The 14,554-nt window shown below is 34.8% G+C and overlaps 1 protein-coding gene across 3 annotated transcripts in view; it reads right to left on the bottom strand.

The window, feature by feature from the left end:
- Positions 1-14,554, bottom strand: part of LOC149910851 (uncharacterized) — an 81,105-nt gene that overhangs the window by 44,525 nt on the left and 22,026 nt on the right. For all 3 annotated transcript variants that reach the window (XM_090119969.1, XM_090119985.1, XM_090119975.1), the window contains exon 2: positions 6,761-6,939. In XM_090119969.1, the coding sequence (XP_089976095.1) occupies positions 6,761-6,939 (179 nt within the window). The remainder of the gene's footprint in view (positions 1-6,760; positions 6,940-14,554) is intronic.

Here is a 14,554-nt window from a genome sequence, read left to right as displayed (position 1 = left end):
CTGACAAATATCTTGCAAATGTTTTAATATGTATGTTTATGAAAAAAAAATCATAATAAGTATTACCATGTCAAGTAGAAAACGTAAAAGTGTGAAAATTAGAGCTAACTTGGTGATTTTTTTTATCGAGTAAATTTTAATATTTTATGTTTTTGATTAAACAGAATCGTTGAACATATCATCTAGTTTGATATATATTTTATTTTTTAGATTTGGTCTTGCATATTACACGTATCATCTAATAGAAGATTGGTTATTTTGCTTTATGCGCCCCCTTAAGAGAATGTGGCACTTTTATCTAGAATGTTTACTTTACTACCTCTTAATAAAATGTATCTTAATTAGTGTTCAATAATTATTAATGGATAGTTTATTATATTATAGAAACGACGAAGTAATAGTATTAGACTAGTAAAAATCTGAAATATTAGTATTCCAATTTTCTGCGTGTAGAACCTTAGTTTCATATCAGCATGAACTTGACTGCCTTATCACTGGCTAGATATCTAAACCTGCACTGCACGTGTTTTTCAATAATGCTTGTATCTGTTCGATCAGTATGTAGGTCAGAACTTGCTTAGAATGCTTAACTGTTTCGCTACGGGGAGCAAACGTGAGTCGTGTTGTGCCTCGATTAACTGATCGAGAAAATTGTCAAGAAAATATCTTCATTGAATGTTTAATCGTTCACCCGTGGACTCTTTTTGTTGGGAGACTCGTGTAAGAGTTAGGAACGTTATTCATGTTTTTTTTTTATGTAGTTCTTGTTTCAGTATCGTTGTAATCTTCTTCTAAAATAATAACATTAACATCAAAAAGTATTATGTATATCTCTTGTTACAACTTCCAATAACGCTACTATTCTTAGAAGAATATTCTTCATGTTAACAGGTAATATTAACATCTAAAAATTCGTAGCCTAAAGAAATGCCTTAACAACAGCGCACCCACGCTAATGCTATTTCAGAAATCATACAATCAAAGCCGATACGAGCGCTCTCGTTGTGCATTCCGCACAATAATATTTCAGGAAATGCATTATAATACGAACAATATATGGAGAAAGTAATCGCAGTAAAAGGCATGCACAATATTACTATATGTGTTCCGAAAAGGCGGGACGCTTTGTGCATCCTTGGAGCATTTCAACATTGTGCATTATTCAGCTACATGAAAGAAGCGATGCCTGCACTTGCATTTATTCGTATTACATGGAACTTTAATAAAACTTGCATCTCGACTCACAACTATTCGCTACTAAAACGAGCGCACTTTGTAATTAATTTCTCTGTAAGAGTACACCGTTTGAAATGTTTGACTTTTCAGCATATTGTTTGGAGTGCTTGTTTTTATTTGCTGAGTTTTGTGACGTCACCGGCCTGTAAGCGGCGAGCTTGTAGCAATTATTTGTGAAAAGGAAATAAAATATTATCGTATTTTAGTGAAGTGCTGAAATATGATGTAACGCGGTATCGTCTGATAATAATATCGTTTCACTTTCTTACTCTTTATATCAGTCTACCATAGTTAGGGCAATATAATAACTACATAATATAATATAATACGTTCAGTTCACAGTTTTCGTGTGGGAACTGAAACAGAAAAAAGGCTCAGGCTTTTGTGTATCTTCTACCCAACTGAAACGCATTGTCTAGACTTGAAACGAAAAATAGGACAACTTGATTGAAAGCCAGGTAGGCTATAAAAATATTTATTCTTCACTATCCTTGTATAAAGGCCCAGCAACCTGAAGAGCAGAAATAAAATTGGCAATATAACTTGATTCATATCAGCGGGTTTCTGGTTTAATATTGTGTTCACAGGAACGTTTATTTAGCGAAAAGCGATTTAAAGCGTGAGAAGAAGCGCGGGCGGACACAAAAAATAGATATTTATGGTATTACCACAAAACAATTTAAACATAGTCTAACTTTAAACCGGGCATCTGTCACTTTAATAGTTGTCTATGTGAAATACGACAATTCCAGATTAAAGAGAACCCGCGCTTAAAGTTATACCTCTTAAGTTTTTTGTTGTAAGACAGTAAATGTTTTAGTGTGTATTGTGAAAGCATTACGCATTAAGACGACCTGTCTTAATTGCAAAAATAATATCTCTATCTGAAAGATATTACATAGAAATAAGATTACCAATGGGAATGCACGATACTCGTGCCCTATATATTCGAACGGATCGCGGTGACAGCTGATCATATTTCCCTTAAGAGAATGTGGCACTTTTCTCTTAGAATGTTAGCTTTACTACCTCTTTATATAGTGTATCTTAATTAGTGTTCAATAATTATTAATGGATAGTTTATTATCTTATATATAAAATTCTCGTGTCACAATGTTAGTCTGCATACTCCTCCGAAACGGGTGGACCGATTCTCATGAAATTTTCTGTGCATATCGGGTAAGTCTGAGAATCGGCCAACATCTATTTTTCATATGTACCACGGGCGAAGCCGGGGCGGACCGCTAGTTATATTATAGAAACGACGAAGTAATAGTATTAGACTAGTAAATATCTGAAATATTAGTATTCCAATTTTCTGCGTGTAGAACCTCAGTTTCATATCAGCATGAACTTGACTGCCTTATCATTGGCTAGATATCTAAACCTGCACTGCACGTGTTTTTCAATAATGCTTGTATCTGTTCGATCAGTATGTAGGTCAGAACTTGCTTAGAATGCTTAACTGTTTCGCAACGGGGAACAAACGTGAGTCGTGTTGTGCCTCGATTAACTGATCGAGAAAATTGCCAAGAAAATATTATCTTCATTGAATGTTTAATCGTTCACCCGTGGACTCTTTTAGTTGGGAGACTCGTGTAAGAGTTAGGAACGTTATTCATTGTTTTTTTATGTAGTTCTTGTTTCAGTATCGTTGTAATCTTCTTCTAAAATAAAAACATTAACATCAAAAAGTATTGTATATCTCTTGTTACAACTTCCAATAACGCAACTATTCTTAGAAGAATATTCTTCATGTTAATAGGTAATATTAACATCTAAAAATTCGTAGCCTAAAGAAATGCCTTAACAACAGCGCACACACGCTAATGCTATTTCAGAAATCATACAATCAAAGCCGATACGAGCGCTCTCGTTGTGCATTCCGCACAATAATATTTCAGGAAATGCATTATAATATGAACAATATATGGAGAAAGTAATCGCAGTAAAAGGCATGCACAATATTACTATATGTGTTCCGAAAAGGCGGGACGCTTTGTGCATCCTTGGAGCATTTCAACATTGTGCATTATTCAGCTACATGAAAGAAGCGATGCCTGCACTTGCATTTATTCGTATTACATGGAACTTTAATAAAACTTGCATCTCGACTCACAACTATTCGCTACTAAAACGAGCGCACTTTGTAATTAATTTCTCTGTAAGAGTACACCGTTTGAAATGTTTGACTTTTCAGCATATTGTTTGGAGTGCTTGTTTTTATTTGCTGAGTTTTGTGACGTCACCGGCCTGTAAGCGGCGAGCTTGTAGCAATTATTTGTGAAAAGGAAATAAAATATTATCGTATTTTAGTGAAGTGCTGAAATATGATGTAACGCGGTATCGTCTGATAATAATATCGTTTCACTTTCTTACTCTTTATATCAGTCTACCATAGTTAGGGCAATATAATAACTACATAATCTTCTTATATATAAAATTCTCGTGTCACAATATTAGTCTGCATACTCCTCCGAAACGGGTGGACCGATTCTCATGAAATTTTCTGTGCATATCGGGTAAGTCTGAGAATCGGCCAACATCTATTTTTCATATGTACCACGGGCGAAGCCGGGGCGGACCGCTAGTATAATATAATACGTTCAGTTCACAGTTTTCGTGTGGGAACTATTTTTATAGGGATAAAAATAGTTAACTGAAACAGAAAAAAGGCTTAGGCTTTTGTGTACCTTCTACCCAACTGAAACGCATTGTCTAGACTTGAAACGAAAAATAGGACAACTTGATTGAAAGCCAGTAGGCTATAAAAATATTTATTCTTCACTATCCTTGTATAAAAATCATTATAATTTCACTACAGTATTTTGTTTTACTGCTGTTATATGTATTTGTGTCTTTTGAACAGAGTCCAAAAATGAAGGTTTTCAATTCGACTGTATTTTTTTTGCTTTGTCCTTTTAACTCTTTCTCTGATTATTTTTTTATTTAAAAGATAGTTCCTTCTTTTTGGTCCCATTAAATTTTCCTGTTCTTTTAAAGACTAAAATAATTAATTTTAACATATATATAATTGACTAGCCGCTCCGCGCTGTTTCACCCCGTGCGGATTAGCGCGTTCAAACAAACAAACAAACAAACTCTTCAGCTTTATAATATTAGTATAGATTTTAATGATACTTTTAACGGGGCTTTACTATTAATATATATAAAAAATAACTACTCATACCTACTTAATGTCAAGTTAACATGAATAAAAGTTTAAGTATAGGTACATATATAAGTTTAAGAATGATATTTTACCTAAGTATGTGCAGCAATCGTTTTTAGCGAAAAAGCTCGAAAGACATGATTTTAATTCTTCCTAAAAAGTTTTACACGTTTAATATTTAAATTAAAGCCATTCATTCATTTTCATTCATTCATTACGCAAAATGTAATCCTTCATAAATACAAAGCCAAAACTAGACGTCAGGAACAATGGTGTCTAGACACGTAGTGTATTGTAGACGGAATACAACCAAATGCTCCCCGTTTGTTCTGTAAATATTCCTGCTAATATTTACTCATATCATAGGGCTTTGTTTGTTTGTTTATCTTCATACGTTGAACGAACGAATCTCAGCAACTACGTATCCGAATAAAAAAAAATAGTGTGAGATAGAGCATTTATAGAGTAAGGCTATAATATCATCACGCTAAGACCAATACGACCGGAGCAATGCGGGTAAATCCGCGGAGAACAACTAGTATATTTATGTAAACAAGTGGACCGTGGAAGTTGTGAATATCTAACTAACTTGACTTCAAACTTGTTACGTGAAGTTAGTTGAAGGACCAATGGCCGCGAAGATTATGAATACAAAATATATACTTGGAACTGCTGAGGTATTATTGAATTTAAATAAATATTTCTATCAAGGAACTAAACGCTTTCGAATTGGAAGATATACCAAAGTTAAATGGGCCCACCCGGAGGCACCATCTTCTTTCAGATAAAACAAAATCATCAAAATCGTTTCACTTAGCCAAAAAGTTCTGACGCAACAAAACCAAAAAAGATACAGTCGAATCGAAAGCCGCCTCCTTTTTTAAAATTCAGCTGTAAACGCATGTTTGGTTTTGTATTGTGAATATTATTCCAGAAATCATTTGTGGCGAATTCAACCGAAAACAATTTAACTGCGGTGACATGCCCGAAATTTCCTTGCACAAAAAGCCGTTACACGAATTTTCATTTCGAGTTTACAAATAATTAAATTGAAGGGTTTGTAATTTCAATTTAACGGTTTTTATCACTGCTTCTCTTCGCATTTATTTTACAGTTTATATCCAAAATGGCGGAGCATTTAAGTTTATTAAAAAAAATCATATAATAACATCGCGTGGCACAAGTCAATATACAATTTGATTTCATAAACTAAATGAGACTAATCACTTACCAGGTATCAATCGAATAGAATATTCTAGACTGAAATAGCTAGGCAATAATAAATTGCGATTAAAAGACATAATGATTGCACGCATGTCAAATAATCACTTCAGACGTGTAATTACGTCGCAGGCAAGTGTTGGGAAATGAATAAAACATTTTCTTGATTGGATGGGACGGCGGCGGGTGGCAACACATGGAGCGGGTGGTTCTAGCTTTTGCATTCATTTTTAATATGATTGCAACAAATATATACAGGGTGTACGTCAATGCGGGAAGCTAGAAAACATAGAATTGAAGGAAAATTTTACCAAAAAAATGACGTGGTTTTGATGTTTAAGTATCTTTTACGTAATCAGTGTATGCAAAACTATAAGTCCCTTCGGGCTTGATACACCAATGATGGGACACCCTGTTGGTTTAGGAAACTGTTGGCAGCTTTGTAAATTGTAAACAACTAAATTGACTGGGCAATACCTAAAGGATTAACTAATCGAGTTTTGCATAATATTTATTTTCTTATAAATATGATTATTATTTACTATTAAATATATCTACTAATATATACTAATACAGAATTACTTACATTCATTTTCTGTACTGTTAACACTAAATAATATCTATCAATAAAAGTTAAAAGGATGAGACTGAGAGGCTTCTTATCTGTGAACGGAGGACGCTAGAGTAGGTACTCATCCAATCGCCGTTTGGAAAGATATAATAAAGAAAGTAAATATATTGAGAATCGAATAAACTTCAACTGCGAGAGAAAAATTAGGGTCACTACATCACTATTTTCTATACTGCTTTTAATTTATTATTCCGCAACGCCATACAAAAATCATGGAGACAAGGGGAAAAAATCTCTACCTGTACTTTCGAATTCTCATCTGCACTCATGTGGACAGCTTACAAGTGACGGCATAGTGCTGAACCTTATTATTTTATGCTCTTATATCGTTCTAGATAGGTCACCTGGTGGTTCAAATGACCCATAACTTTTTCAACATGGGCCTGTAGTCTAATAAGCTCTGTCATTTTTCCACACTGGAAATAATACTGCTTTAAGACGTCATTGTAAACTCTCCAAACTCGATATAAAGATATAATAATAGTAAAAAAATCACTAACCTTATCCAGCAGGTCTTCAGGAGTGATCGGGCGGGGGTAGTTCATCAGATCCTCCTTGTTGATAGAGTACATTGTTGGATTATCATCATACTGGGGGTAGTGCTCGTACGGCATCACATCTCGATACAACTCCGGGTCCACGTCTTTGTTCGCTCCGTATGCGCCTACCGGCGACAGCTCTGCAATGAGTTAAGTGTTAAATTGACGACTGTATTACGACGATTATTGGCATAAGTGGAACAAGGACAAATCAAATCGGGCCATTATTTAATCCGAGCGAATGCAATAGAATGGATTGTATAGATGTACTGTCAGATGCATTAATAGAAAAGAGAAGATAAAGGCTAGTTTTGTTTGATTGACGTGTTTCAATTCAATACAATAAAACGCTGCTTTATTTATAGTATTTACGAGTATTTTATATAAGTTTATTCAAATGTAAGCATCATGTAGGTATTATTTTTTTGTGATTGTATTACTCCTCCTTTTGTACATATCTTAATACTTTGAAATAATTATATAAAGACGTGATTCAAACGTAAGTACTGAAAAAAAATACCACAAACAAACATCAATTACTTTTATTCCATTGCAAAATAAAGAAAAGCTACACTTCAACTTCAATATTTCCTCTAAGGCTGTAATTGTTTGCAAAGGCTTCTAACAACGTTGAAACAATCTACAAAAGGTTAATTTATCGAACAATACTATTATAATATTGCTTTTGCCCACAGAAAACTAAAAGGATCGACTTATTACCACGACATTATTTAAAGTTATAATATATTTTGAGATTCACGATCCTCAATAAGAACACCTTTCAGTAAATCTTAAGATCTCAATAAACTCGGTATAAATGGAAGTTTTATTATTGCTAAGGAGACATTTAATGGGATAGGATCGTAAACGAGAACCTGTTCAGGATTTATTAGTAACATTGTCAACTGGAAATTAGGCCGCCCTAATTACAGGTTTGGATGAGGAAGGCCATATCGTCTCAGTAGGGTTCAATACTACACGATATGAAATAAGATCTAATAAGTTCGATTTTTATTTATTTAAATGTTGTTTAGCTTATTCCCGAAAATGTATCTCATCCATAAATTTTGCAATGCCTAAATTTGCCAAAATGAAGCAGCGCTTATTTTAGCAGCAAACTCAATTAAGCGGGCAAACAAATCTTTGAAAATTGGCCGCTCCACTCCCAACTATCTATAAGGTTAAATGGACAATAATGGAACGGAGTCACCTCAATTTCGTATTAATATTTCATGCCACTCGATGCCCTGAATTAGTAAATGAACGTCGCTCCCGTAAAAAATATCACGAAGAGAAAATAATGTTGGGTACATTAGCGGATTCAACCTATTTAAGCCTGAAGATATTTGTGGTTAAAATCCAGTTCTCTTTTCCTAAAACCATTTCCATATTGCTCATTTAAATTATAACTGAATCTATTTGCTCGGGAAGTGCCGGCACTCACCGCAGGCCATCTCGGACGTCGTGACGTGAAATTCAATAAATAGGAGTAATCTCACAATTATAACAACGCTGGGAAACGCCAGCTGCTTCTGATTAAACTAACCGACGGATATGCAAGCAGATGCAATTATAATGCGAGTTATATTTCGGGAGAGATAGTATAGACATGCTGTTAATATATCATATAATATTCAAGTGATTTAGGTTAACTTGAATAGAATATTAAAAAAAAAACGTTCTTATCGATCTCAATGAAGCGAGCGATTTAATAAAACAATAATCACAAACAAGCTTTTTTATATGAGAGGAAGATTTAAATCAAACATTTTTAACGTTTCGGGAACTATTATAATAGTAATTATCGTTTATTCTAAACGTCATATCATTATCTGTGTCATCTCATCCAGTTTCCGTGTTTATAAACTAACACTGCTACATAATTCTGAATTTCGGGCCTCTAAATACCTACTCGCAATGGATCATTCAAACAATCTACCAGTATGAAACAATGTATTCAGCAACAGAGTCCACAATGCATAGTACCAAACCATCAGGTAATAACGACTAAGTATACAGTTCGGATACAATGGACACGGAAACGTATTTCAACCAATGATTTCAGCTCAAATTCGCTGAAGCGAGGACCGTGACGTGTGACGTTGGACTATTCGAATTTAACTCTCTTGAATTTAACTACATATTTGTTCTGTGGAAATATGTTTTGATTTCACACCATGTATGTGGAATTGTGGATGTGTGACTATTTATAGAATGCTGACTTTTATTTCGTTTATTTATGTAGAGATTGTAAATTGTGTTTGAAGAGGTGCAATTTTCCTGAATTAAGATTTATTTATATACTAGCGGTCCGCCCCGGCTTCGCCCGTGGTACCTACATGTTTAAACTATCCTATCTCTCAAGTTGGATCGAACTGCACATGGTGTGCGAATTTTATTATAATCAGTTAAGTGGTTTAGGAGTCCATTGAGGATAAACATTGTGACACGAGATTTATATATAATAAGATATTGCGTTTCGTAGAACTGATTTGCGTAAAACTGGCATGATTCCTTTAGAAAAGTGGCTGTAGAGTGTAGAGTATGATTATTGATTATACCGATCGAGCATGATCGAGCATTAAATCTAACTAAAGTCAGATAAAATTATCGCCTATTAATTAGACGCGACCACGCAGCAGATGCCAAAGGTCAACGAACATGGCTTTATATTGTAGATATTTTTAAAATGTATCATGCCATCCCATGTTAAGCAGCACCACGCAAATAATTTATATACTGAAAATATTTTTAAACTAATTAAAATTAAACAGAATAAGTAATGAATTAATCGAATATAATAATAGAATCTTATATTGATTGTCAGTTGTAATAATGTGTTATTTTTAACCGACTTCAAAAAAAAGGAGGAGGTTATCAATTCGGCCGGTATGTTTTTTTTTTTTTATTTTTTTTATGTATGTACACCGATTACTCCGTGGTTTCTGAACCGATTTACGTGATTCTTTTTTTGTTCGATGCGGGATGGTGTCGAATTGGTCCCATAAAAATTTTATTCGGATAGGCCCAGTAGTTTTTATTTTATGAGCATTTTTGTCTGTATTTGTAAATGTTGCAAGTGCAAGTTTGAAGTCGGTTGTTTTTAACGCAGTTATTGACTTGTTGTGAATAAATGTTTGTCTATTGTCTATTGTCTATTGTCTTATACTAGTGGTCCGCTTCGCCCGTGGTACATATTTCGCAATAAAAGGTAGTCTATGTCCTTTCTCGGGTATCAAAACATCTCCATACCAAATTTCATGCAAATTGGTTCAGTAGTTTAGGCGTCCGCGTGATTGAGTAACGGACAGACAGAGTTACTTTCGCATTTATAATATTAGTATGGATTATTATATAAAACTCAAAGGCGACTGATATAGTGATCTATCAACGCACAGCCCAAACAGTATCGGGCTGAAATTTAGCATTCATGTAGATGTTAGGACGCAGGCATCCGCTAAGAAAGGATTTCCCGAAATTCTTGCGGGAACGGGAAAAAACGGGGATGCACGTACAAAGTCGTGGGCGGAAGCTAGTCATAGGTACATATAAATATTAAAGACGTTTCAATCAATTACTGTAAAAGCAAAGCTAAGGCCGAGCTTTCAACGTCACTTTGTAGAAGTTTGAATATTCACTATAAGTAACATTTATTCTATAATAAATTATCAGGAGCGAAATTATTAATTGGTCAACACTTATCTCGTGACGATAACTAAACGCAGCACCTGCGTACGTTTTGATCAAATATTGAAATAGCAGAAACGTACGAAATTATAGCGCCATTACTGTAGCGAGTGGTATTGACTTTATGAATGAATTACTAATGTGGAAATGCTCTCGTGATTTCGAGCGTTCATGTTCGTGACGTGGAAAGAGAATATAAATACAAAATTAAGATTGATAACGTTAACAAGTTATGACACTTTGCAGCATACTCCGTTTGTTTTTTTTTAGTAAGGGCTGATTTTTCAATCCTTGGTTAAAAATTATTCATCGAATAACGTATTAAACTACCATTTCAAAAATGTATTCTAATTGTCCGTATTTGACAGTTTACAGGTGCCATTTTAAAATGTTCGTGTAATACTTTATTGGACGGATAAATTTTAACCAAGGATTGAAAAATCAGCCCTAATTCGAAAACTGTTGGTTTGTCTTGTAAAGACTTTAATTCCTAGATTTTATTTAAATAGTGAGCCGTGGAATATGGTAAGTATGCGCAGAAAAATTTAAACTCGAAGCAACTATTTGGACGACATTCCGTAAGATTTAGGTCTGATTCTAGCCATGAGTGCTTTTGTGAATCCCACAATATAATGATACATTTTTATATTTTAAAAGGAATTTCTGTGAAGGTTTGTAAAACGACGATTTAAATTCTCCAAGCTCGCCAAGTCTAGCGTCACAAATATTCAGATTGTAGGAGCAGCGGACTCAGCTGTTTTGTATATGGTATAAAAACGGTCCCAAAGAACATTTCAAAAGAAATTCAAAGGGCACATGCAGACGAGAACCGTTTGTCGTATAAACTCCGAGAGTTGATTTTCATTGCTGCCGACGAATTAACTAGTGAACAACTTTGTAATGGCGTCGTGATGGAATTTCAAATCAGTCGCGCCGCAACTTGGAAATTATTTGACGGCACACTAAATAGAATTAAAGCCGTCCTCGATTTAAAACTTTAATGAAATTTATTTGCCATATTGCGAATAAATCCCGCCTGAACATATTGCGTGTAACGGCGGGGGCACACGATGCGTTGCGGCGGCGGTCCGGCGCCGGAGCGGTGTCGCTGCGTCGTCTTACATAGAAATATCTGTGGCATGTCACACGATGCGCTCCGGCGCCGCACCGCACTTGCAACCACCGAGACGAGGCGGGGAGGGGTGAATGCGGTGCGACGCCGGAGCGGCACCGCTCAGTTGTTTTGCGTCACAAGGAAGGACTGACTGTCCAACGCTGCTACGGCGCCGCTGCGACAAAACAACGTTACGGCGCCGCACCGCTCGTGTGCCCACTGACACGGTGAAATCTTTGCGGTGCGGCGCCGCAACGCATCGTGTGCCCCCGCCGTAACGTTGTCAAAGAGAGTCGTTAAACTAAATCCTTTCATCCGTTATTTGGTCCGCAAACTAAGAATTCAATTTAATATTACATCTGTAATCGTTAAATTCTTTTTTATTACTTAAAATAAATGTCACGTTGAGTTTTTTGGCGTTACTTTCCGAAAATATAGATATAATATCAGTTAACTGTCGTTTAGAATATGACAAGCTGTAATGTAATGCGTGAGAATCAATTTGAATATTAATAAACCGCATTGAAATGCTCTTTATATAATTGAATTTGGGAGTGAACAAACCTCATGTTAAATCAAATACAAGAGGATCAAATTATATCATTACGCAGCATATTAACCGAGGACCATTTGCAAAGCGTTCTGTAACATTTTCATACGATTAAATTGAAATGGGATGGAAATGAAACTAGTGTTAATCTAAGTATGCAATCAATGTTCGGTATCGAGAGTTGGGTTTCACAAGAAGTGGGTCAGAGTGGGCCTGAGTATTGACAACACCCTCGGAGTGGTTTTATATTAGATTTACTAATACAACCGTTTCTGTATACATTAGTGTAAAAAATGCGTAAATAACGCTTCCTTACGTTTTCAGATGTTGTTAGATTTATATCAACTTTGTCGTGAACATTAACAAACTTTTATGAAGAAAAACATATTTTTATGAAGCACAAATGCACCACATTAAATTGTTGACTGAGTGAACAATGTGTTTTTTGTTAATTAAACTTTCTAACGGATTTTAAGCCCAAAAAACCTAAAATCTAAAGCGTACATGACCGAGCCGTGGTTCGGTGTTAATTTAATAGAATTTTTATCGGACAGTATGGAAATGATACAGATATTATGAAGTTATGTAGGGTGTAAAATCACATGCGATGTAATATCAATACTAGTGGGGACTGGGGAGAATTGCAAACAATAGTTTACAATTAAGATAGCTATTATTATTTACAACATATTATAGCTACGCAAAGTGAACAGTCTGGAATGCTACAATAATGAAAAACAACTACTTGTACTCATTATTTCTTAATGAACAGCTTTTTATGATAAGTATATAAGATTTTTAAAAGACCATCAATTCGTTAAATATATAGATACAATTTGAGAACGTATTGCTAAGAAACTAATTGAATCGATTACCTATGTCTACTCCTCTTTGTGAAAAAAAAAAACATACGATCGTCTTTCTGTAACAATATCCAGAAGCAAACAATTTATATGTTCTGGAGAGTTGCAATTTTATGTTTTATTGAAGTTATCAAGAATTTATCCCCTACAAATAAAGAGTATCGTTATAAAATTGCAAAGACGTTCTTAGAACCTGCATGTGACTCATTTGTTAGAATAGTAAACGCATTATGCAAATATATTTAAAGTCTCCTATTAGAGCTAGAGAATCTAGAAATACCTATCGTCGAGCCGATACGTACACGTGCCTTCAGTGACATGTATTATGGTATTAGAAGAAACTTGAATACAAAAGCATACTATTATTATGATATGGAAATCTTGTCAATATTTAACATATCAATACAAAACATTTCTACTTCTGAATACTTTTATCACCATCAGATTGATATTTCAATCGTCAATAGGCTAAACAATAGACCTTTAGTTTAACAGTCGAATAGCTTTCAAAACAACGGATAAATAAAAGCCGATGAATGTTTGAACGACTTCTACAGGTATTGTCAATAACACGAGTAAGTGAACTCCACTGAATTGATACTTCAAAATCAATAAACGATAAGAGTATGACAAAATATAATATATAAATTACTAGCTGTGCCCCGCGCTTTTACCCGTATTGCTCCGCTCCTGTTGGTCTTAACGTGATAACATATAGCCTGCCTTCCTTGACAAATGGGCTAACTAACGCCGAAAGAATTTTTCAAATCGGACCAGCAGTTCCTGAGATTAGCGCGTTCAAACAAACAAACTCTTTAGCTTTATAATATTACTAGCTGCTCCGCGCGGTTTCACCCCCGTGGCTCCACTCCTGTTGCCCGTAGCGTGATGAAATATAGCCTATAACCTTCCTCGATAAATGGGCTATCTAACACCGAAAGAATTTTTCAAATCGGACCAGTAATTCCCGAGATTAGTGCGTTCAAACAAACAAACAAACAAACTCTTCAGCTTTATAATATTATAGTATATACATAGTATAGATGTACAGATGACAAAAAAATAATTATTATTAGTTTCCAACTGATTTGTGACTCCCAAAGATGTCAAACTATTCCATTCCTCGTAGGAAAAGTAAAGCCTATTATATAAGTTATTGATCATATCATGTTCGTTACATTTTCTGTTAGATTAGTGCAATGTTTGATTGGCGTTTCGGTTCATTAGTTTTGGTTTACGTTGCCAATTAGCTCCTGCGTGGGTGTGGTTTTAGGTCCGACGGTTTATTTTTTGAGTCATTATAATAGAGCCTAGCCGGATAGCTCGATATAACGAACTAAAGATTAATCCATGTTATATATATAACTCTTTAGGCGTTATATAACTCTTATCAGTCAAATAATTGAGCGGTAAAAAGGCTCCAAATGCTACCTCATACCAACTTATATTATATCTTTGCCTCATACAAATTTCAGTAATTTCTAATACGAGTAAAATTTCCCATTAAAATGATATTGGGCTTGTAAAAGTAAGCTGTCGTT

Source organism: Colias eurytheme, chromosome 1 (assembly GCF_061535395.1).
Source record: "Colias eurytheme isolate Ceu_HAF_F1 chromosome 1, ilColEury1 Martin Lab GWU primary, whole genome shotgun sequence".
In the NCBI taxonomy this organism is placed as follows: Eukaryota; Metazoa; Arthropoda; class Insecta; order Lepidoptera; family Pieridae; genus Colias; species Colias eurytheme.
The sequence above is the reverse complement of the archived record's forward strand: the minus strand, read 5'-3'. Positions and strand labels throughout refer to the sequence as shown.